The sequence below is a fragment of the Chelmon rostratus genome, chromosome 21 (genome assembly GCF_017976325.1).
Source record: "Chelmon rostratus isolate fCheRos1 chromosome 21, fCheRos1.pri, whole genome shotgun sequence".
Classification (NCBI taxonomy): Eukaryota; Metazoa; Chordata; class Actinopteri; order Chaetodontiformes; family Chaetodontidae; genus Chelmon; species Chelmon rostratus.
Window position 1 is genome coordinate 6,213,524 of NC_055678.1, and position 26,101 is coordinate 6,239,624.

Below are 26,101 nucleotides of genomic sequence, written 5' to 3' on the forward strand. Positions count from 1 at the left end.
GAGGTTTATATTATGAATTACCAACAGTGAAACTACTAATGTTGCGTGTATTTGCTGAAGTACTGTAAATCTGGAGGTACTTGTACTGGTGTTAAGTTGGAAGTTTTTAAACCCTGATCCTGCATGACAAATGAACTAAAATTTCAACCCTAATACATATTTTACATGTACCTCCAAAGTACAGTACTTTAGTAAATGTACTTAGTTGGTGGCTATACAACATTGAGTTACCTTCCATCATATATGCAAGATCTGACTATATTCAAATGAAGTGCAATATTAAACGGGCTACTAAACTGTAAGTTACTATACATAAATACACTATTACTGTTTTATGATACTTAATATGTCTGCTCCACTATGAAAATGTGCTATGCAGAATAATACAGACCAGTTAAAAAAATCCCCACCTGGACTGCTGCAACATTAAAGGCTGCTTGCATATTAAGGCCCCAGTAATAGTAAAAACAATAATATAACATAGGGGGACAAAGGCACAATTGTACATATTGAACATTTTTACTTGTAATAGTTTAAGTAGATTTCGGTGATCATACTTTACTTGAATTTAGTTTTATCTGATTTAACCAGCTCTTTGCTTCAAAATGATACGAGATCAGATTTTCTCTCTCTAAATTGTTCCTTAACAGACACATTTTCATGAGCTTTTTGACAGGAATAAATGAACAGCTGTTTTTCTTTTTACAAAGTTATTTTTTATTATGGAATAACTTGTGCATTTTCTACAGCTTTCAGCATAAATATGCTATCTATTTCTATTTACAGGTCATAAATCTCTTCTAGAATCCACTTTTATGGTTCATGGTCAGACTGATTTTACTTCCAGATGTCAAAATATATATCGCTAGTTTATATTTCTAGGGTGTTATCATATAGTTTCTTCAAGTACAGCATGATTGAAAAATGGCATTATACAATTCAGTGGAAAATAATCTATAGGTTGCACAAGTATTCTATGTTACGATCTACTTCACAGCAAGATGTTGGTACTAATATTTCTTTTTATACATTTCTATATTACAATAAAATTCATAGGTAAAAATAAGACTGAAAAACAAAAACACAATATTAGAATACAATCTCAGTTACTTCCATTTTTGATATACTGCAATTTCAAATTCAGAACAATATTTAAACATCATTAAAACTTTCTAAAATAAAGACGGAAGCAGTCATTGATCATTTCTTAAAGAGAGCATTAATGCATCCGTCCAGGGTTGACTTGGGTCCTGTTATCACTACGATTTAAACGAACCAAAACAAAACGAAAAAATAAACAATTAAAATCTCCAGAAAGTGACTTGTGAGATTAAGACAGCTAGACTCAAGAGCAATGTGATACAGTCCACCACAGTTCCACCCAAGCAACAAGCTCAGTAGCTCTGAGGCGGGAAAGCAAACCACACCTGTTTACACCTGTGTGGCTGGATTTCCAATCCACCAATACTGCTAGATAGTTGTTACAGTGTCAGCCTCCTATGGAGAACAACTGGACAAAACGATGGTTAAATATGCTTCGAATATTCTCAGCAAAGACCATTTGAAGATCCCTTTATCTAATTCTTTTTACACGGTTAAACCTCAAGTATTCAGAGCAAAGAAAACTTGAAGAGCCCTTTAACTTATTTTACAGCACCGAAGCTGTGCGTGTGCATGCAAAAGTAAATCTAGCACTTGAAATAACTTGAGCACATTCAGACGTTTGCCCAGGTCTGCACTGGAGGTTTGTGACTGCTTTAGCTAGAGTAGAAGATACGCTCATATTCATTCAGGATGAACTCCACGATCTGGTTCTGAAAGACCATGTGCATAGTGATGTTGGACGACTCCATCTCTGGCCGAAGCAGAGTCGGGCCGAATACGATCGCCACATTCTGAACAGTCATGCGATTGTCTTCCCCATACTGGATGACCCTGTCAGAGAAAAACATGGGTTAATTTATGTGAGGAGTCATAATTTCCCTTTTTTTAAAATCTGTTATGAGCTCTCAAACTGTTTGATGGAAACTGGATAAAATAAAAAAGAGGAACCTTACCTGCGTAAATGCCCAAAAAGGAGTTTCATGGTATCATGATTTGAAGGAGGAAGCGAGTTGACCAGCTCATAAATGCAAGACAGTTTTGTGTTATAATCAGGAATTCCTGGAAAAACAGGACACAAATTATTAATCACCTTAATCTGTAATTATCATCTACCAACCATCAGCTGCACCATTATCATTATCTTTTTCCAGTCTGTTCAAATTAGATGTATGGATTCAGAAGTCTGCTTACTGATGGCTGTGATGAACTTATTAAAGTGGCTGTATGGGAAAAGCGGCTCAGGAAGCTCCCGGAAAAACAGCTTCAGTGCTCCGGTGATGACGTGAACGTCCTCCCACTGACCGTCCTCCAGGTCCAGTTCCTCTGTTTGAACACAACAGGTGCACAGCCAATTAAAGCACAGCAGGGGGCGCTGCTGTCTACAGTGACAGCAAATCCTTCCATGCACTATGAACCCTCTGCTTTCCCTGTATGTAGAGCCACTGACTGAATTACTGAGTTCAATACGCTTGTTGTAAACCTTACCGTGATCTGCCTTGAAGCGTAGTTTCTGAATGACAGCAAGGTTCCCGCTCACTCTGTAGAGTCCATCGATGTCTAAACCTGGAAATCAACACATCAGCACCAGTCAGTCAACGTCTACATTACACAACAAAAAGCCTTAAACCCTTCAGTCAAGGTGGATTACCTCTCTTTTCCACTGCTTTGATACATTTCTCCACAAAACTTGGAACTGTGGTCCTCTCTTGTGCACACAGCGTGGCCAGATGGCAACCAAACACATTGTCTACAGCGAAGAAGAGAATTAGTAGTTGTAGTAGTAGTAACAGTTGTATTAGTTTTAGCAGCAGTATTATCATCCTGTCAAAGATACTAATGTTGAGGCTACTGATAATCTAAAAATATAATGAATAAATACTCAATTTGAGAAAATGTGGTTGTTAAACTCAGAAAATAACATAAATAGAATAAAATATAGAAATGCAGCTGTTGTACATATAGTCTATGTATCAAACTTCAAGTATTGTAAAAAGTATATATTACATTATAACAGAGTATATCATGCATATATGTAAGCGGTAGTGCAATTTAAAATCATAAAAAATAATATATGTAATGTATACAGAGGGAAATGAGTGCAAAGTTAAAAAAAATCAATTTGTACATGCAGTACACAGAATAACAGTAAAATGTGCATCAGAATATGACAAAAAGTTTTCACATGATAAAAACAACGTGCTGTCATATATTCATAGTGATCAGGCTGCAGTCACCAGCACAACAGCACCTCCAAAGTGACCATCCAGGTGGAGCATTTATGCTGTTTTTCTATGCTGCCTTTCCACTTAAAGAGTTGAAAGATCTGAACTGAAATGTGCACCGAAAAATTCAGAACAGCTTCTATTTAAATATGTAACAAGAGTGTTCAGAGTCTGCTTGGTGAATCTCGTGCATTTCAGGCAACTCTGAGTTGATTTTCTCTCTGTTCGTTGAAAAGAACCACGTTACGTCTGTCTGAAACTACCTCGGATGTAGCCTTTCTCCTTGACAGACTGCAGCGTGGGGCGCTTCATGAGGAACTTCATCAGCTTGGTCCGAACCCTCTTCTGGTCCGTGTCTCCCGCAGAGCTGGATGAGTGCGTGATGCTCGGCCTGGAGGCTGTAAAAGGCGACGTTCACGGACATTTAAAATGGTTTGAATCGTGGCCTGATCTAACTGGGTCAACGTGATTTCTTCGTGCGTGCAGGCTTACGTCGTCGCTTGTCCACGCCGCCTCCAAACTTGTCATCTCGTGCTGCATCCGCGATCTTCTCATACAGCTCTCCCTCTTCCTCGTCTGAATGGTGGTCCTGGTACTCCTGATGCACGGACATGAAGTGCAGTTATTTTTACTATATTCTTCCTTGTTTCAAGAAACAGACACTATGATGACACCTGTCAATAATTCCTTTAAGTCAGGTGTGATGGATTCAAGACAATTACAGAACAAATTTCTTGATTTAGCTGCTTTTTTTGCAGTTTAATGTGGATAATTTGGACAATCACAGCTCATGAAGGGGCTCACCAGTTGTCGTATAGTGTCCATTAAGACTTTGTGCCAGTCATTGATGATGCTTTCAGTGTCGTACTGTATCAGAAACTCCACACCGTTCTTGCCTTTTAACTGGAGGAGAGATAATGAGATAAAACTCATCAGGCTTATTTTGGGAAACAATAATCCATTATAAAAATCACATTTAGATCATTCCCACATGATTTCTTTCTACTCGTTGACTCACAACATTTCTTTTAACATTAGATATAAATACATTGTGACGCAGAAATGTACTGACTGAGCCACACATTGATCTTAAGTGGAGATAACAGAGCTAAAAATACAAGCACGCGTGTTATTTGCTTAAGATAACAACATGCACTGAATGGGGCACATTGCATTGTGTCGACAAACCTCTAAAACATTCTTTTTGCTGGATTTGTCCTTCGAGGCCCAGCCAATCGTCGCTCCCCGCAGGTCCACCGTGACCTCTGGAACAATCTGATTGGTCTTGTTCTGCGCGGAGGAGAAAACAGGCAGCTGTTTACGAAACCGACTGCGCCGCATTCCACGAAACGAGCTGCGCTGAACAAAAGCTGCGACTGTCAGCTTTTGACCCGAGGGCCCGTCTGTGCTGTCACTCCTCGTGAAGGTGGCACAGCAGCCTGCATCGCGCTGCAGCTTCACCTTTCGTTCCCTTTGTGAGAAGTGCAACATGACGCCGAAGTGCAGAGCGTATTAAAAAACATGTCAGGTAATTTATTGACGCTTCAAAACAAGTAATGGTTCGCTTTGTCTGTAACTTCCAGGCAGCCACGACGCTGAGAAATGTACAGAATGCTAAATGAGCAGGAGCGCAGCATTCAGGTGTCAGAGCTCCTTATTAACGCAGGACGGGAGCTCACCTGTGAGTCCTCACATACAGACAGTGGAGGAGTATTCACTACACTCCTTTAGTGAAGGAGAAGTACTAATACCTCACTGTGAAAATACTCCATCACAAGAACGGTACTGAAAATGTTACTTAAATATTAGTGCCTCACTGTGAAAACATACATTACATAGTTTAATCAGCGTCATATTCTATAAGATCTTCATGTTTTTATGCAAGAATTAAGTAACTAAAACTGTCAGATAAATGTAGTGGAGTAAAAAGTATAATATTTCCCTCAGATTTGTAGTGGAGTAGAAGAATAAAGTAGCAAATCAAGCAAAGCTGTACCAATGTTTGAGTAAATGTACTTAGTTACATGCAGTCATTAATACTGATATCGTACCGAGGCCCCTGTTGCTGCAGACTTTGGGTCTTTGTGGAACGTCAGCACTCCTCCGAGGAGAACCGTCCACGTCTGGGTCCAGTTTTTCCTGAAACGGGGGAAGAACCATCACCACCACGGAACAAAGCAATGGAGAGCTTTGGGGGAGATGACACATGACTCCAAACACACCCAAACTGAAAAACTGAAACACGAGAGCGTCGAAGCTGCGGATAAAAGCTCAAAGTGAGGCTGTAGCTTACCGCACTTTCTTTCCGTTCTCAGACACCTTTGTTTTGTTGAGAATTCCGGCTTTCTCCAAGTTCTGCACCTGAAAATGCAAACGATCACGGCAGTTTAAGTCTTAATCATCAGGATACTGTCTAAAGTCAAATTATGTGATGATATGAGGGACACACACTTCTGGTTACAATGTTGAACACAGACTTCATCACTAAAGCCATGCATGCAGATCATGTTCAACAGCATTCGCCTCTATTAATATATGTGCACGATTTTTAATTCCTTATACGCCTCATATCTGAAAAAAGTCAGATTTTATTGTCCTTGTTTCAAGAGAGGCAAGGGAGTTAAAAGATTTGAGATTTGCGCAAAACAGAAAATCAACAGAATATTTCAGTAATCATGTGCATGATAAAGGATGAGGCTGGTGTTACTCTATATTTCCTTATTGTCAACAAATTCTACGAAAAAAAACGAAATCTTTTTGACTTCCTTCCCTATTTCTGACGCTCAAGTTCATTCACTCCCAACAAAAGCAGTTAAAAAGAGTCACAAAAATAAAGTTTCATTTTTCAAAAAGGTTCATAAAAACATTCTGTAAGAATATCACTGAAACAGGAGAAAATGCATTTACTGGGGACTATTTTTAGCTGCAAATCTGGCGAACTTGTGAGTATTTCCAGCAGCATGACGTGACAGTGATTGTGAGATTGACTCAAAATAAACTAGAGTGTGTGTGTTCATGGTAATAAAGGAACATTTCACCCAATACAACAACGTGACTCACTCGTCAGAGGAATAAGAATCGACTGATTGCTGCTTTTGGTCTTTTTGTGAAATCTGCTGATGAGAATAGAAATGTAGGATATCGCCAGACTTATGCTTTGATGCACATATTTTGAGTGTTTTTTGTGTTGGGCATGTTGTCAGTGACACTGCCGCTGGAGATGCACCTTTCTGGGCTACAACTGAGTGAAAACGGTGCTGGAGAATAAAGAACACCGTTTTGATGCAGGTGTAAGTAAAACGTTCATTTAGCAATAACAACTATCATGACTGCTGTGAAGCAGCACGCTGTGGAACTGTGTGGCTATACATAGTTATTTCTTTCCATCGTGGTAGCTATTTTTGGTTGTTCACTGTGCATTTATAGGTCAACTAGAATTACCACCTCATGGTTGTTTGCCTCTGCCTACCAGTCATGTTGCAGCTTACATCCACGTCCGTCCAGACTCACACAACATATGCAGTGAAGACTTTTTGAAGCAATCTAATTAAAAGGTATTAAGCGTATTTTGGTGTACAATCAGCGCAGTTTCAAGGTGGACACCCAAGATTAGTGTCACCAATTCAGTGTCTGACCAAATGTGAAAAATGGTCATAAGCTGCCCTTCTGTTATGGTGCTGTGTAAAGTGTTTCTGCAGAACATTATCGTGTCAGAGCGAAGCTGACATTTGACCTTTTAGATATAAAATGTTCATCACCAGTTTGCTTGTAACATGCATCCCAGCTGTGGAAACTCATCCACACATACACTAAATGAGGACGGAGGATTAAAATGAACATTTGATGCAGGGGATGAAACACGTCTGATCGAGTGCAGCAAATGCTCCTTGAGTGATCTAAAGTCACACCTTTCGCCCGTCATAGATAGTCACCGCTATCTATGCATCAAGCTCAGGTGAACCCTCAAACTAAAAACCCACATTATAGCGCAGCCACCTCGAGGTCAGATAATAGGGGTTTCTCCAGGGTCTAAACCCAAAAGCCTTGAGAGAGAAACACAGAGCACCATCAGGTCACAGTGACTGACTGAATCACAAGTATCAGCAGGACTGGACGCCGGTTAAACTCACGTTATGCTGCGTCTCTGGAGAGTTTCCCGTGCTGGAGCTGTCGCTGCTGTAGTCTGACGTGTTCCTCCGGTGAGTTGGGATGAACCTCTGAACAACGGGGAAGAACAGCAGAGGGAGATTTTAGGCAAAGACCAGTTTTCATTCAGAATAATGACTAGATCAGAAAAAAAACATTTAATACAGGGACAGTAGCATAACATGACATCTCTTTGACACATTTTGCTGCTTTCATTTTGATTTATTACTCCTATTTATTAATTGTATTGGCATTTTTTCTCTTTATGGTTGTGTTTATGTGTCTCATGTTTCATGTGTAAAAAAAATGAAAAAAGAGGAAAAATATAAAGCAAAAAGAGGCCAAACGAGGACATGGTGTCCATATGCTTTTGTGTACTTTTGGTTGGGGGTGTTTTTCCTGGGTTGGGCTAAGAGTCTCTAAGTTTGAAGCCAGTGAAACCTTAATGCTACAGCACAGAGTCATATTTTAGAAAACAGTGTGTTTCTAACTATGTGTCAACTGTCTGTGTTTGTCCTTTTAATGTTTTAATATGACGGTGCCCCCATGCACAAAGCCACGTCCTTAAAAAAGGGTTTCTCAATAAAACCCCTTCTTCAAAAAAGAAACATTTACAAACTTTATTAATGGACTAGCAATGTTGTGCCCTTGAGCAAGGTGTTGAACTGCTACAGGTGAGTTCCTGAGTAGAGAAAACCCTTGTTTGTATCCTGCAACGCCCAAGTGTTTGTCTACAGCTGCCGTCTCTCTCCCTCCCTCTGCAGCTCTGCCCTGAAGCTGTGACTGTAAATACAAGTGCACTGCAGTCAATTTGCCTTGCTAAATACGGGTTTAAAAACCTGGGAGTGTCACTTGTTAGACGGGGACTCTCCCTCACTGCTTCTGCCTGACTGAAGCTTGCTGTTCAAGCCGGCGGACACACCCTGGATGTGTGATACAGCGTGTACATGCAGGTCAGAATGTGTGCGATGTACCCCGTCATCCTGGGCTGAGCTGAGCTGTGCAGGTCCCATGGTGTGTCTCCAGTTCTTGATGACTGACGTATTGTCTGCCCCGATACCATTCTCCAACCTGGACAGGCCGGGAGCTCCAGGGGCCTGGAGGGTCCAAAACACAGCTTAGCTTAGTCTAATTCACTACTTTTTCTGCATGTCCTGAATGCTGCATATTGTCATCTACTGCACATTATGAATACATTGTTTTTCATTGATCGCCACATAGTGAAGGACGTTTACCTCAGGCAGGTGCCACTGAGACTTGGAGCCGTCTCTCAGGTAGTAGTAGGTCTGCCCTTGATCATCCACAGATTTGATCCACTGTTGGGTAACAAACATGTCTTAGTCAAAGATGATCCAAAATCACTTCAGTTTCAGTTGATGTGTTAAACAGAAGAATTACTTTAATCTGCAGTATCTCATAATATAAAAGCTTTCTCTCTGATAACATATATTTATGTATATTAAATAAATACTTTAATGCTTTTGAATTAAAAGAATATTCTATAATTACAGTAAGTGGGTGACACAGAGGAAGAATTGCACAGTGTTCATTGCATCATGGCCTACTGAGGTTATGCTACCGCTGATGGAGTAACTGGTCCTTCTCTGCTCTCACAGTGACTGTTTAATATCATCCTCTGTTGTAAAAGGATTAGCATGCTTCAAAGTGCTTGTCAGTTGCTCCACCAGTGTCTGAGACCCCCCTCCACCCACACCTCGACAACATCCTGATTGAGGGGGGCTGCTGCTGACAGTTTTTTTTTCCCCAAAACTGATAATTCGTCAGTCGCAGCCGCTGTCAGTCTGACGGTCGATCATTTGGTTCATATCTCAGAGAACATGAGATGAACTGCCACGAAATTTTGTTAATGGTCCCCAGACAATGTCCCCTTTTGACTTTGGCGATCCTGTAGCGCCACCATGAGGCTGACATTTTTGGTTTTGCATGAAACAACTACTGTATTCTGATTCCCATGAGCCTCTACTGTACTTTGTGTTTAGTGCTAATGAGCGAATGGTAGCTAACAACCATGGTAAGCATTCTAACTGGTAAAAATCAGCATGTTAGCATCATCACTGTGCGCATGTTAGCATGCTGAGTTTAGCGTTTAGCTCAAAGTGTCTAAGTATAACTTCACAAAGGTGCAAGCGTGGCTGTAGTCTTTAATTTCATTTTTTCACACAACTACTTCTCTGACTTTTTGCATGTGCAACTGAATGCAACACCGTGACTGCCTTTGAGAAGAATGTCCGACAGTATGCAGGCTTTTTATCTCAAACACACCAAAGAGCTCCTCACTCTATGATTCTGTCACACCAACATCAAAGCAACCCTATAAGACCCTAAAAATACTTGCAAATGTAATACCTGCAATCAAACGTCATGGTAGTCATGCTGGAAATATCTCTTAATGTCAATATCTATGTTTGAAACACGCAGCAGCCATCAATCAATCCTTTCAGAAAGGCCAGATAGACCAACAAGTGTTTTGCAGGCTAAAATGAAGGTGATCTTATCTGTATTTGGGACTAAAATTCCACCTTCCCTCATGTCCCCTGTTCTTATCAGAGCTACCTGATCTGGAGAGTGTTCACTGGTGAACACCCAGGTCCCGTTGGGATCCACAGTGAGTTTCCAGCCAGGTGGGGTACTGCGGTCCAGGCTGGCCCTCGGGATGACGGTCCGGCTCACGTGACTCAGGGTGTACTCTTTAGGGAGGGTGGGAGGGCCCGTGGCAAGGAGCTCCTCGTGGACCTCTGGTTGTTCGGCAGCTGGGTAATCCTCAGGGGGGTAGTCCTCCTCGGGTAGAGGAGGCTGGGGATGTAAACATGGTGGAAACTCAGCATACAATGAAAATAGAGGTAGAATATAGAGCAAGTCATTGGTTCCTAACCTGTGTTTTCTGTCTAGTTAAAACTTATTTGCTTTCTTACCAAGAGTTAGATGAGAAGAGTGATACCAGTCTCATGCACCATGAATAGGAAGCTACAGCCAGGAGCCGTTTAGCTTAGCTTAGCACAAAGACAGGAGGGGGAAACAGCTAGCCTGGCTGTGCAAACCTCAAAAAATCCACCTACCAGCACCTCTAAAGCTCACAAATGAACACAATATATCGTTTGTGTAATCTGCACGAAATTCAGTTAAGTCTTCTGGAGGTTCAGATGGGTTTGGTTACCTTTTGGACTGTCAGACTAGCTGTTTCCAGACCTTATGCTGAGCTACACTAACTGGCTGCTAGCTGAAGCTTTACATTTTACTGTCAGGAGAGTGGTATCGGTCTTCTCATCAAAAGTTTTGGCAAGAAATCGAACAAGCACTTTTCTAAAAATGTCAAACTGTGGCTTTAATCATCGCTTGGGGAGTCCCGACCTGCAGGCTGGGAAGCATTGCAGTAATTAATGGGTCTGACTCTGACACTGGTCTTTGCCTCAGTTCAGTTTTTGTGTTGAAATGTTGCTTCATTTTACTGAATAATGTCAGCTGAATCATTTCCTTCTGTGACCCTGATAAATCGCGCTCAACGACTTTTCCATGACTTTGATAAATAAGTCACAGCATTTCTGTGGCCTCAAATTATTATTCTTTCTTGGCCCATTAATGTTGTTCTCTAGCACAAAAAAGCCATTATGGGGCAGAAAAGGGGTCACTTGTTGCTTGTGTGAAAGTTTGCTTTGAGATATTGCTATAAAGTGGCGCATTTGAACATCTGAATCCCCCAAAGATTGTCTTCAGTACTCAGAAAATTCAAAATGAGGATAGAAGTAGACGTTCTTTCAAAGTAAGGGACCCTGTTGGGGACATTCTGCACTGGTGCTGTGAGCTTTCCTAATGAAAATGAGTCTGGTCTGCTATGTAGGTGCAGGAGATTTAATCCCATTAAAAGCAGACTGTATTTACAGCTTTCCCCTGGGTGAAGCTAAAACAGGAGAAAGAGAGAAGGCTAAGTAGAGCATCCAGGCTGTCCTTACCGGCCCGTCCTCGTGAAACCTGTGCACACTCATAGGCTCCATCAGAGGGGAATACGGGCTGAGCTGCTCTGGAGGCTCCCAGGACGTCTCGCCAGACATCGGGTTGTAGAAGTAGGGGCGACCGCTGGTTTCATCCACCAACTGCTCCCAGTCTGAGGTCCACGCAGGAGGAGGGGAGGCAGTGGATGGAGAAAGGGCAGGAGACAGAGGAGGTGAGGGGGAAAAAGGCTCCTCCACAGGGAGCAGCTCAGGGTCAGTGGGGGAGTCTAGAAAGGGGTTGTCCCAGGTGGTGCGCCCCGTGGTGGGGTGGTAGTAGTACTCCTGTCCACTCTCTTGGTCAACATGCACCTCCCATCCCTCTTGGTCAAGGTAGGAAGGAGAGTAGGAGGAAGGGGCCGAGGAGTGAGACTCGGAGATGCTCTGGCGAAGCTGCGCTACATTAACGTACACGGCGGACTGCAGACTTTCATTCTCCACCTGTGAAAAGGCCCAAAAAGCAGATGCAGAAACTCAAACACATGCACAGGTGCATCTACAGAACAAGAACTAAAGTTAATGGAGGAACTGTGTGTGCCCGCTTTTGTAAAGACAATTTTTTATTGTAAAACAAGCTCGCAAATGGTATTTAGTATTTCATAAGATAAAAGTTGTGTCAAGCAGCGACAAGTGCCAGTCTTCAGCCCACGGCTCTTAGTACGTCAACCTTCCGCCTCTTATAGAGCACAGGAAGTAACCTAAGAAAAAACAACACACCCAACACAGAGGTGCTCCCACAATAATGATCATTACCTAATTCTAGTCTCAATTTCTTGAGCATAATAACACCCACACAAACACACACACACACAGACAGGAGTTAAATGCTCTTATGTCAAAACTGTGTCCAGAGTTTATGCATTAGTCACCCTGCAAAGCAGAAGAACATGTGCTGGTGTGTGGCGTGTTTTGCTAAGAGAGCCATGATGAGAGCTGGATTTAACAACAAAAAACTACCACACCAATGACAGCATCCGACCACAGGCCGACAGCCGAGGACTAAAAACCAGGTTAATCTCCTCCACCATCATCAGACCTCATCTTGCCCATCTGCAAAGCAACTACCCGTCCTATAATGAATAAGAACTCTCTCAGCTTTCCATCACTCCAATACAAACTGCGTTTTCCATTAGAGCGGAGCTGTTGTAGCCTCCACATCGTGCTACTTTCCAAAACAGAACTCAGCAGGACATGACATGCAAATAGGCCCGATCATCACAACTAATTTGTTTAAAGAACGACACGGAGATGTGATGAAAGGCTGCCTCATTCCTCTGCACTCTGAAACTGTGACGCAATGAAAACCGGCACAGTTACGCCAGGATACAAACAATGTGATCTTTCTTTAACTTGTTCTTTACTCACCTGTGCTCCATTGAGACCATTATTCCCGACCGTCGGAGTCCTGAGATCTACCGCCCTACGGGGTCTTTCAAACGCCATCATCAGGCACAAAGAGTTGGAGGCTGCTGTCCCTCTCTCTGACTACACTCTAACTACCTCTTGTCTGTCAGCTAGCCTCATGGTCTATATTTACCAAGACCTGAGACCTGTATGTGTCTGTGCTGCATCTGTTCATCGCCGTGCTAAATGTGCAGCGCTAAAAACAAGAAATATGTTAAAGAGGCCAACAGGCAGAGGAGTTTTCAATGTTATCTGCAACCTCGAGTCTAAAAAAGTCTGGACTCTGTGTAAAACATAGATAAAAACAGAATGCAACCACTGCACCATGTGAATGCACCATGTGTTTACTGACAACAGTGTTACAAAGAGGCCCTGAGTCCATGCAGTAACACCCTTTATCCAATCATGTGTTCACAAAGTGGTGAACCGCGCTCCATCCTCGCTTGTGAACGACTGAGCCTTTCCAGGATGCTCCTTTCATACCCAGTCATGATACTATCACCTGTTACCAATCAACCTGTTTACCTGTGGAATGATCCAAACAGGTGTTTTTGGAGCGTTCCACATCTTTCCCAGTCTGTTGTAGCTCCTGTCCCAACTTGTTTGAAACATTTTGCTGCACCATATTCAGAATAAGCAGATATTTACAAAAATCAATGAAGCTTATGAGATCAAACATGAAATATTGTCTTTGTACTGTTTTCACTTGAGTCTCTTTACAACAGTGAAAACTGGGGCAGTGCAGTAAGTGTATTTTCAAAGCAAATTCTTATGCAGTCTTTCTTGTTTCTTGTTTCTCCAGAGACTCTTTTCTAGAGCACTTTTAGACAAACTACTTTAAAAATGACAGATTTCTTTCAGTAGCAGCGGAAATTTACTCCACCTCAATGTAAAATGCTACTGACACATAAGTACATCAGTAACAATTATTCAATGATATAATATAAACATTACATGTGTAATACAACACAATCAAAGCAACCACTTTTACTTTTGATACTTTAAGTATATTCATCTAATAATAATTTTATTTGCAAGCTTTTGAATAACAGACTTGTGCTTGCAATGGAGAATTTTTACATTATAGTATTTCCACCTTTACCTTTAAGGATCTGAATACTTCTTGCACAGGAGAGCTCAGGAGATAAAAATAAGAGTACTTAACAGGAATAAAACTTCTCACAAGGGGAGGAGAGCATTTCCACATTATTGATTTCATGATCAAACATGTGTTTGTTATCACTTTACTGACTTTGCCTCATCATTGATCTCGATATATCCGTGAGGCAATCAATGCGGACAGCCAGACAAGTGACCCCGAAACAGATTGATTGCGAACAACACAGAGAGGCAGACAGAGGAAATGAAAGAGCTGCAACATCGATCTCTGAAATAGCTCCATAGCTGGAATGCCCCCATCCTACAAGCAATGAAAGGAAAGCTGTAGATACATACATGCATGCAAATATGTCAGAACAACCACATTTACTCAAGCAATGCGCAGTTCAGTTTTTTCATTTCATGCTGCTTTATGCTTCTACTCCACTGCATTTCAGAGGGAAATATTGCACTCTTTACTAGTTAGTTTTCAAGATTTTACTTACAGAAACAGGATATTTTAGAAAACACAATGCACCATCAAATCAAACCTGTTTAGCTTGCGACTCCTTGAAAAAGATGTCTATGGGAGACATTTTACCTCTAAGCTTCTCAGATCGTTTCATTTATTTTACAGTTTCTGGAGCAGAACTTTGTTTTTTCCTGTTTCCTACCTCATTAGCCAATCGTGACATCTCAAGTGTATCTTGTGACTGGCCAGAGCCTTAGCTTAGGGACCACTGAAATACATAATAAGTTCAAACTAGCTCCACATTGACCAATAAAAATGGGGCTTTTGGTGCTTTTACTAAGGTAAAGGATCTGAATACTTGTCCACCGCTTGTTTTGTGCCTTAGTTGCTATCTCCGCAGTGTAAATGTGAACTGCAGAGACTTTCCAAACAGCAGAAAACATGGCTGTCTCTTGTATTTTGATGCACCTGCATAGTGTATTATCTCTATGACATTACACATCACAACACTTGCTCTCTGGTCTAGTTGTGTGATCTTAGGAGTTTCTAGCCTTCCCTAAAACTGACTCAAATACTCATCAACAGCAGATGTCAAGAAAAGAAACTCTCAAATCGAAACTTAAACAAACAACAAAGAGTTTCTCCTAAAGCGACAGCTGTCAGTTCACTGTTTACGCCACTTGACTCGGCACAGGAAAAGAAACACAAGCAGAGGTGACATGTTTGGCACAAAGCAGGAAGCAACCGACCATTATCAAATTATAAAGTATGCCGCCCACCGAGAGTCAATCTCATCATGGTGCAGTGAAAGCCGCTTTGATGCCAGTGGGATCACCTACCTGAGGAACCACCGGCAGAGTCAAGCCCCGCTTGGCCCGGTGACTCGACCAAACCCTGGAGTACATGTCCACCATGTTTACATCGTTCTATTTAGAGGAGCCACTCATGCAAATGCGCGCCGAACTCAAGTGGCTGCAGCGTGCGACCACGTCCGAAGAACTTGTGATGGGAGAGAGGGCGAGCGCGGTCGCGAACACGCCCTCAGGCGCACATCCTCCTCTCGCAGCAGCTGTGACAGTTGCAGCGCAGATAGAAAGGAGAACTGTGAGCTCTCTTACAATAGCAGCAGGAAGGGGCTGTGTGATGACTGGGTGAGATGTGTGTGCGTGAGCGTCCGTGTTTGTGTGTTCACATGCATGAATTCCTGTGCGAATGATAGGGGGGTAGAGGGTAACAGTCTGCGTGAGCCAAGAGCCAAAAGCAGAAAGAGACAATGAAAACAAGACGGAGAAGAGGGTTAGATAGAGGGAGCAACATAAACTTTGTAGGTCTCTTCAACCTACTTCCTGCTTGAGAGGCCGTATGATAAAAAAAGGAACCGTTGGCATGGAAACAGCCTTCTTTTTTTTTTCCAAGAGTGCACACCTTTCAGTTTTCTTCTACTTGTGCAGCAGCTGGGCGGTATTCGACCCTGCAGTCTGTCTCTCAGGGACAGACAGGGGGAAAAAAGGGAAGCAATAATTTCCCACAATAATATGAGAGAGCTGCTTTCAACAGGCTACTCTGATGAGTGTTGGGTGAATGCCTGAAACAGGAAGTCTGGTTTAAGGGCCAACTGTTCAATCAGCACTTCCTTCTACATGGGACAGCATCAGCCGGTCTGCAGACAGTAGGTAGAGCAATTTCTGGCTGTTTTTGTAGAGGCTTTTGGGTCAAGGGCTAATGTCACATTAAGGTTTGAGGCTTGCGGGTAACTCTGCTACAACTATGGTTGCTGATTGCTTACTTCAGCTCCAGTGTGTATCACTGCTGCGGTGAATCAATGCTTCCTGGAACATCCAGATCATTTTACATTCAGTGCCTGGACAGAAGATAGATTGCCACTCAAATGTTGCCTGGGAAAAACCATGAAAACATTATGCAGCAATCAAACTTCAGCGTCTTGTCTGCTATGAAAATCTGTATTTAGCTTGTTTCAAGTGGAAGATGCATTTGATTTTTAACACCTTCGTTTAGGCCCTGAACACTGCTTTCGAGCATGATTTAGGGTGGAAATCCTGCAGCACAGAGCAGACAACTCTCTGCCCTCAGCAATGCATGAAGCAGCAATCTGCCTGATTACTTAACCACATTAGCACTCATCCAATCAAACAATGGAGCACCAAATTGGGGCCCAAATCACGCCACAAAGCACACAGTTGAGCTATTGAATCAGTCTGGCTCCACCCCCCTCTTACATCACACCAGAATCCAGGATGACTCCAGAAATGCCCAATGTGGATTCAATCAGCTTATCACTTGTTTTCCTTATGTTTGCACTTCAGACCAGGTCTGCGTGCCGACAGTCAAAACCTGCTGACAAAGCTTGTTGTCGACTGATTTCTCCCACTCTTGCTCTGGAGGTGAACTGCTTTCTGTGTAGGAGGGGAAATGTTTCAGCACAAGTTGCTGCAATTCACTCTGAGGCAACTATAAATGGAAACCCCACTCTTTAGCAAAGATGCCACCTTGACATTTAGTCGCATGTGCAAGTAGACATCAACAGGCAGCCTGCACACAGACTGAAAACTTAGAGATTCAGGACTTCAGCTGTGACGTCTGTGGGAACCTTCTGCTCTGCAGCAAAGCACTATTGTATTCAAGGTGGGATTTACCGAACGACAAGATCACTGTAATCAAGCACGTAATCACACAATTCCCGTGAATATGTCTCATGCGACTCTTGACAAAGACCATCTGAGGCGTCCTCTGGATTATCTTTGCAGCGCTCTGCAGTTCAACATCGCAAAGAGTCTCTGAGAACATCACGATGAGTTCAAAGACAAGGCAAAAAAAAAAAGACTTTCTGCTTCTTCTTGCCTTGCTCTGCATGTTGGGTGTGAGCGCTACTTTACGATCCTGAACACAATAATCAAATTGTTTATGGACATGTCTCTGAAACATACTCTTATGCCCTGCCCAGTTTGTGCCTCTTGTGTATTACATCACAACAACTGGGTCACAGAGCTAAACATCAGTTTTTCTGAAGAATACACACACAACGTTCTTTGAGAAATACAGATGCTCATTTTACAACACGACCTTCTGTTCTGGAGGTTCCTCACACAATCCTCAGACTCGTCCAATCACCCGGATTAGAAAATCAAATCAAATAAAGGAGACTTTCACCCGATTTCCAAATTGTGCCAAACAAAGATGGCAGCTGGAAACAACAACAAACACATTTCATTATCAGTTATATTGGTTTATATTGATGTTTCTTCTCAATATTTTCTATTTTCATACAAAATACTGTGTTAATACTTTGCTTGTGTTTTACAAATAAGCGTGGATCATAGTCACAACTTGAAAAATGGGTTAAAAATCATTTTAATTCTGCAACAGACAAGATTTCAGATCATTTTTTTAGAAAATCAGACGCTTCGCTTTGTGTCTCAGTGGTAACACATGACTCTCCACTGTCCCATCATACATCCTGCACACAGAACATACAGTTAGGAAGAAAAACCAAACCGCCCACAGAATGCATCTCAAATCTCGCAGACTTTCCGGCTAAATAGCAAAAAAAGAATCGTTGTTTCCGAAAAGTTTGCACAACATGACCACAGAACGCTTGGGATGAAAGCCTCTTCCTCACCTGGGAGTGAAAGCCACACGCACCTGTTCTTATACACCTGATGGGCTCGTGTGTCGAGCTGGCGCGTACAGAGAGGTCTGACGAGCCGTGCTCACACTACCTGTTGGGGCAGTTTTTTTTTTTTTTTTGGCATTTGATTTTGAGCAGCAGGAATTACTCTGCTAGGTGAGGTGAGCCTACAGCTCCTCTCACAACATGGGAGAGCGGGCTCAGCTGTGCACTTCTAAATGCCAAATCATCAAACTGATGGGCACAAGAGGACAGAACAGGGTCACACTGGACATTGGACCCCCTGTGGCAACTCACCTAAAGACCTTTTGGATGTATTGTGTTCTTGCAAAGAGCACAGACTGCAGCACAACGGAGAAGCTCCACATAAGCAGAAGAGGAACAGCTTTCTGCCAGTTAAAACTAACCAAACTCCGGATTCCCAATCCCAGCTGGATTTGTCATCCACTTACCAAACTTAACATCCCACCTGAGACCAAAGACCAGCCTTCATACCCTGGATATCAAGCGACCTACATTTGAGCTAATTGCAAGTTCTGCACATTACATATGCGCACACACGCCAACTGCATGGCAGGGCTGGCACTGGAGCCTCTAAAGCCCTGCTTGTTGGGAGTCAGGCCAGACCCCCCTCACATCACCATGGAGATGGCCCTCCATTGTGGGGATGAGAATTAACGCACTTGAGGGGTCCTGGCACGTCCACAGGCCTGTTGCAAGCGTGGGACTCATTCACGGAGACACAGAAACACACAAATCATACCGAGTGTGGTTTTAAATGCTGGAATTCGTATAAGTGGATGTAATTGTGTTGAAGTAACGCAAACCTCCCACCATAGGGGCGAACTGTGCTGGTAATTACAGTGTTGTCATGCGCACAATCACTGGGTATACTGGGAGAGGCTGCAGCCATTACATGAGTCAAGGTGCCACACACGGCTGAAGACTTTCTCCTTCACAGCGGGCCAGCCTGAAAGCTTCCTGGAAACCTGCAACAGGTGCAAAACCGAGAGCAGCCGCCGTCAAACTCACCTGAAACAAAAGTTCGCGCTGCGTGTGTTCAACAGGCTACATCCGACAAGAGAGTAGGCTGGACCGGACACGTTCAGCAGGCGATTCGGCGTTTCCCTGCGGTAATTCCCTGGATCGTCCGCGGTGTTAGGGGAACCAGGTAGCAGCTGGAGGTTTGGGAGTGGCTGGCAGAGTCCGCGTTTAACTCCTTCCTGTCCCCAGAAGGCGCCACCCAGACCTGTTTCTCACCTGATCCCGACTTACATCACCGCGCGCAGACTTCTGCAACACCTGCAACCGCATCCGATCTGCAGCTGATCCCACACCGGCTCTTCATCAGACTCAACCAAGCGTCAATCAAAGGCTCGGTGGAGTTTGAGGCGTGCACACCGGCTGAATGCGCGTCCACACCCGCAGAAACTTTCGCCGACCAAAACTGCGAGCCTGAATCAGCTGCTTTCACTGAGGTATTCAAGAAACACCTCTTTCCGCCCGTCGAACTGGCACAGAGGGGCCGGCCGGCCATTCACATGCTGATGAGCTGGCGCAGATACTGTGAACTCCGCCAGCACGGGAGTCTCAGTCAGGACCCTCAGTGCGGAGAGGGTCCAGACCAGCAAGTGATCCGGTCTCTGAGATCTCATCAAATCAAACAGCTCTGATCTCTGTACTCGAGTGCTGTGCTTAAAGTCGAGTTGATTTTACTTTACCTTACTTTCACAGCTGAAAAAAGTCTAGAAAACTGTTTGTGCCTCACGTGACGTCACCCGAGTCAGCGTGGGCTGGGGCTGAAGGCCACAAAAATAATAAAAAAAAGTGTAGGGGGGTACAGAGTTCACCAGACCTCTGTACCCCATTCCTCGCAAAACACAAACTCAAAACAAACTTGTTTCAGTCCAGTGGGTAATGTAGGCACACAAGTTTAAAAACAGTGTACAGACATTTTCTACTGTCACTTTTTAGTCGGGCAGAGTTGCAGGAGTGTAAACCCGAATCTGTGCAGTACTCTTTAAAGAATGAATTTGAGGTATTTGTACTTCACTTCAGTAGTTCCCTTTAAGCTCTTACTCTTGTACTCCACTACATTTATAGTACTTTTTACTCCAAATGTATTTAACAGCTGTAGTTGTGACTTGATTTTATATGCAAAAACACAATATTTTATAAAACACAATGCAGCAGAACTTTCTTTTTTATTTCCATCCTCATCAGCCATGCCATGACCTCTCACATGTATCCTGTGTCTGATAGGAGGGGCCCAACCCCCAGCTTGGGAACCACTGAAACATGTGAACTGCATATCTGAGTGCAGAACTTGTCAAGGAATATAACATCATGCATTTATGCGTCACTCACAGCAGGCTGCTGGAGGACTTTATAAGCATTTTTATTGGTCAAACTACAACAGTAAAATAAACATAAATGCAAGTACAACACTCAGAGAAGCATTTTTCACCATTCATCTGTAGTTTTATGTTATTTTAAGCACATTTTGCTAACTTGCAAACTTAGAGATGATAAAACTGCTGCATTTATGTGCTTTTATCCAGAGCACTTTATTCTATATATATGGTAGATGGTAAATGGGAGGCATTTATTATTATTATGGATCATTTTTTATAGTGTTGTCTGTGTGCTTCAGGGGCAACATGTGACCTGCTGCTAACCTCATTCTTACCTTTATGTATTGAACGCAGCATAAGATCTCATTGCTGCCTGTGGCCATTTCTGTGACAATGGGTTTTCTCTGCACATAGGTCTTATTTTTACGGAAAAGCCCTGTTAAAGGCAGGATTTCATCGTCAAACCAATCAAACCAGTGCTTCTACTACTTGAGTATTTCCTTTTAATGCTACTTGATCCTTTTACTACACTGCATGTACTTTTTTCTCCACTACATTTATCTGACAGCTGTAGTTACTCTGCGATTAAGGTTTTACACAGAAAACGACTTCTATGAATTAACTTTAGCATATTAATGCTTGAAGTAGCTCCTTTGACCAACCACATCCCTTGATGAGATGATGAGAACTTTTTGATGCTTTATGCACATTTTTATATAATAGCTCTGTTATTTTTACTCAAATTCTGAATGAGGGCACTTTAAATAATACACTTAATGCACAGAACCCCACAGCATGAACAGAACAAATACTTCTACTGTATTTACACTTGATGAACTTTGCTAAGCAGTATATGACAATAAGTTTAGGTGGGCTGAGATTTCAGCTATGCTGCAACACTGCACACATCAGCAAAGGCAGCTGGCTTTTTTTTTTTTTTTTTTTTTTTTTTTTTTTGCTCAACAGCATCACAAAAAGCCAGAAAATCTAATTCAGGTCAATGTTTTAAGACAATTGAACATAAAAACTTGTACTATAGCACACATAGCAGCCTAACTTTGCCTTTTTTCATGGTAAAACTGCGCCCTCTCCTGGCCGTATATCACAATGACACATTTTGACCTCAGGCTCGAGTGACACTGGTGCAGAGTGATGAATGAAAGCAATGAAAGAAGTAAGACTGCATGAAGATCTTACCTGCTCAGCGGGATCTGGAGAAAAAGTTGCCTCTGGTGTCGGATTCAAACGCCGCTGCTCGGACATTAATGAGTCATTTGAAGCAACAGGATCCGGCAGCTCAGAAAAAGTGTCATATCCTGGGATGTTGAGCTCCGGTATGGTGTCGTATACAGGTAAGTCAGGGGGTGGAGGGAAGTCCATATCCTCATTGTGCAGAAGGGTCTGTGGCTGCTCCACCAGATCATCCTGCTGTGAGCTGTCTGACAGCTGTGGTCTGGTCCTGACCTTTGACACAGGATGAGGTTTTGAATACAGCTGCTCGTCATCAGTTTGCAGAGGTGCTGAGTTAAATGAAAACCCTTCTGTTGCACTGTGCGTATTTGTCTTATCCAGCTTGTGTGCAGAGCTGCTGGGGGTCAGTCCTTCCTTCAGGGCCTCACAGGGTTTTACATCTGACATGTCCTCACAGAACCCAAAAGTGGAGAACCGGTACGTCTCTCTGGAGCCACCCTGAGCTGACTCTCGCATCACTGCTGCTGCTGCTGGTGTGACGTTATCCACCGGCTTCCTGTTAGTCACGCGCTCAGGTGAATCCGCTGGATCAGGACCAGGAGAGCCTTCAGTTAGCGATGGGAGCTCCTTCACATACTGTGCGGGGACATAGAAGGGCCTGGTGTGCTGGTCTTTGCGGACGTGCCACCAGTGCTCATTGGTCTTGCAGACCAGGATGTAGCTTTCATTCGGCTTGATGGACACGAGGCGACCGTCCTTCGCGGTGTACTCAAAGTCATACTGCACCGACACGAGCTCCATGCTGCCCCGGTGGCCTCAGTGTTGACGTGGACACCGTGCTGACATCTTGGGGCTGGAAAAAAAAGGAAACTTGAAGCTAGTGTGGCTTTCAGCAGGCAGCTGAGTGTCGTTAGTGTCATGGATGGAGTATGAGACAATGGCCCCCTGAGCACAGACATGTAAAAAAGCCCTCCACCCCTCTTAGATAGCAGCGAGATCCCCTGAGTCAAAATGAATCTATGTGGTAGTTTTGAGTCTGTCTGTCATCTTTTTGCATTTCTTCATAGTCACTTTGAGTCATTTTGTGACTGTTTTTCATCTCCTCACCATCATTTTACATCTGTTAGTTTCCGTTTTTGTGTCTGCTTTTATTTTGTGGCCATTGTGCTTCTCTCTCATGGTCATATGGTGTCCATTTGTAGCAATTTTGTGTCTTTGTGGTCGTTTTGCACCTGTTTGTAGTCAGTTTGTGTCTCTTTTTTGTTGTTTTGCATCTCTTTGTGGCCATTTTGTGATCATTTTGTGTTTCATTTTGCAGCTTTGCATCCCCTTTTCCTCTTTATGGTTGTATTGCGTCTCTTTGTAGTCATTTCGTGTGTGTTTCATTTGTGTCTCATTGTAGTTGTTTTGTGTCTTTTTGTGTCCTTTTGGGTCTGAGGTTGTTTTGCATCTCTTTGGAGTCATTTGCAGTGTCTTTGTGGTTGTTTTGTGTCTCTTTGTGTTCATTTTGCATCTGTTTACAGTTTTATGTCTCTACAGTCATTTAATTTTCTGTCTCTCTTGTTATTCTTTTGCATCTCTCTTGTGGTCATTTTGTGTCTCTTTGTTATTGTTTTGCATCCCTCTAATGATCAATTTGGGTTTCTTTGTGATCGTTTGAATCTCTTTGTAGTCGTTTTGTGTGTGTTTGTCGTTGTTTTGCATATCTATCGTGATAATTTTGGTTGTCTTTGTAGTCCTTTTTACATCTTTTTACTGTCCTTTTTGTCTCTTTGTAGTTGTTTTGTGTCTCTTTGTGGTTGTTTTGCATGCCATTGTGGTCCTTTGGGGTAGCTGTCATTCTGGATATCTGGTTGTCTAATCAGAAGGTCAGTGGTTTGATCCCTGGCCCCTGCAGTCTATGCATCACAGAGTCCTTGGAATATAAATGCAGTCCATTTACAGTTTCTCTTTGTAGTCTGTATTCGTCTGTTTGCATTCATTTGATTGACTCCCCAACAACATATGTTAACAGTCACTTCTAACTCTCCGCCTCAGGGGCTCCCTGAACCTGTGGACCCCATGTCTGTGCCCAGTGGGCCCGTCCAGTCATCCATCCATGGTTAGTGTTTGACATTATCATAAACTTGCTGATTTACAAGAAAGGTTGATGCAGTTTGGAGTCAAGAGTAAAGGCCGGCCGGGGCAAAAGCCTCTATTTCTGTGCACAGGAATAGACAGGAAGTTGTTTCCATTTGCTGCAAAACAACTTCAACCTAAACTTACTCTCAGTAGACCAGCAGAGCAGCAGACTGAAAACTGCTTAGCCACAGAACAGGAAGCCTGCACCAACCTCGACTCAGCGTCAGCGTCAGCCCGGCATAGACAGCAATCTGTCTGTCTTATCACACTTTGTTTTATCCTTGGGTCATGAATGAGTATTTCCAGCTCTTGGTCGTCTCCTACAGCAAACGTAGCACAAAGAAACAGGATTTCAAGGTTTGCAGCTATTTCATATGCGACAGGTGCAACTTTGCGTTTTTGTTGTGGCCATGTGAATGCTATTAACTGTTGTCTTAACATTTACATTTCATGTGTAACCGGTGTGAGAGAGCACAACTTTGTGTCAAAATTGTGTGTGCATTGTAAAGCTCATAGAAAAATTAGATATGTAATATGTAAAATAACTAACCAGCATGGAGAAAATTACTTTATTCTACGCTCAAAGGAAATTTAACACACTGTCATGTTGATTTTTTTTTAAATTTGGTATCATTTTTACCAAAGGAATGTTAAGTCAAATGAATTGGACTACACTTCCAAGCAAAAACAGACTCACCAACGAGAGGCATCACATCCTGGGTTTGTGTACACTGAGGCTTCAGTGCGGGACACTGATTCATCTACTTGCCTGATTTGGTTTCCAAAGTTTTCTCGTCTTTCAGACGACCTCCAAGCAGTTCTGCAGCAGAGGAGCCGGAGTGGCAGAGCTCAAACTGCTGCTTACATGTGTTGTTTCTGCTCGACTGTCACGCTCTTATTTCCTGTTCTGTGTGAGTGTGTGTTTCTTTACCAAAAGAGGCAGCCAGTGATATGTTACAGTACTGAAGCCACAAGAAATGGGAAGTGTGACGCGAACCATACTTCCCAGTGTATTCTTGATATTTGTACATTCTTTTTATGGCACCTCACTGACAGAGGGTGGCCTGGAAAGAGTTGCAGGGTGATGATTCATCCTGACATTACAACACAGATATACTAAAAATGTAACACCGTTAAGTTCATATTCACACTAAAACAGATCATTATTTTTCATCTTATTTTAAGCAGACTATAGGCACGCAAACAACTGATTAAAGTATGATACCGTTATGACTGTAAAACAAGTCGGTAAAGTAGATGTGAGGAAAACACAAGGAGGCCTATTTATATTTTATGTGCTTATGATGTTGGCGTCATTGTTTCACCATATTTGGCAAATGTGTACGTCCTCTGCTGGATTTTCAGGTCAAATACAATCAGTCATGTGTTTTCAAAGACAGAAACTTTTGATATAAATGTACAATATGTTGATATATATCAGACATGTAATTGTGCTACGAATGATGTAACGCTTGCGCTGAGGAGTTTTATGCATCTTTTATGGAGATGCCAAATCTCTAACCAAATCAAACTGATTTTACAGTGATACATTTATATTGTAATGTATTCAGGTGTTCTACAGTCCTCCAGAATTTGAAACAGGAAATGCCAACATACCACAGCTTTTTAAGTATTGGTACTTACACACAAATAAGGTAAGATAAAACTTTATTAATCCCACGCTGGAGAACTTAAATTACTACATGCAGCAAACAATAACATATAGACACAGGAAGATGTATATATACATGTGTGTGTATTTATATATTTTTAATATACTTTTGTTTATATACATATCTATATATTTACTTCTGTGAAATATGTCGCTGCTGTACTTCTTGTTTGGTTCTCTCTTTTCTGTTTACACCTGTAAACTGCAGCTGGATGGAGTCCAGGAAAAATTTCCCCATAAAAGTATATCTTATCTTATCAAAAGAGTCAGTAGAAAATTCACACAACATACAATCAAATACCAGATATGTATATGTCCATTATATACAAGAGTATGAGAATGCTACTGCCACTACAACAACATATGTAGCTAGTTAGTTAATCTGATAATGAGCGACGTTAGAATGTAAATGTACCGATGGGTAACACAATTACAACAGTTACAGTGGGCAGTATTAGGTCGCTCTAAGTGATCTTAGTTATTCAGTATGAATCTAGCGATGCTATTGATATCTTTTTTTGTGTTATACAGTTCAGGAAGCCCCGCACGAGGCAGGGCATCAAAAAATTAGTTTGAACTCATGTTGTTCCTCTCCACGGAAATCTTTAGTAAAAGGCGAAAGATTTATACGATCTGAAGAGAAACATGAGCGTATTGAAGGGGTGGA

General features: G+C 42.4%; 1 protein-coding gene and 1 non-coding gene across 3 annotated transcripts; both read right to left on the minus strand.

The window, feature by feature from the left end:
* Nucleotides 1–718: 718 nt before the first annotated feature.
* On the minus strand, nt 719–24,657 carry arhgap27 (Rho GTPase activating protein 27). 2 transcript variants are annotated; one of them, XM_041962087.1, is made up of 19 exons: nt 24,460–24,657; nt 23,974–24,082; nt 21,648–22,494; nt 11,441–11,917; nt 10,047–10,286; nt 8,708–8,788; nt 8,447–8,569; nt 7,457–7,543; nt 5,620–5,687; nt 5,378–5,465; nt 4,515–4,616; nt 4,131–4,229; nt 3,819–3,924; nt 3,590–3,724; nt 2,753–2,851; nt 2,590–2,667; nt 2,296–2,427; nt 2,058–2,163; nt 719–1,935 (listed from the first exon to the last, which is right to left on the minus strand). In XM_041962087.1, the coding sequence occupies exons 3-19, from the start codon at nt 22,440–22,442 to the stop codon at nt 1,758–1,760; spliced, it is 2,994 nt and encodes a 997-aa protein (XP_041818021.1). In that variant the 5' UTR covers nt 22,443–22,494; nt 23,974–24,082; nt 24,460–24,657; the 3' UTR covers nt 719–1,757. The 2 variants fall into 2 exon arrangements, with proteins under 2 accessions (XP_041818021.1, XP_041818022.1); XM_041962088.1 differs by having other exon boundaries at nt 23,907–24,082.
* A 1,315-nt stretch (nt 24,658–25,972) lies between these two features.
* On the minus strand, nt 25,973–26,086 carry LOC121625402. Its single transcript, XR_006007909.1, has one exon. It is a non-coding gene; the product is annotated as a U5 spliceosomal RNA (small nuclear RNA).
* Between the last annotated feature and the right edge of the window lie 15 nt (nt 26,087–26,101).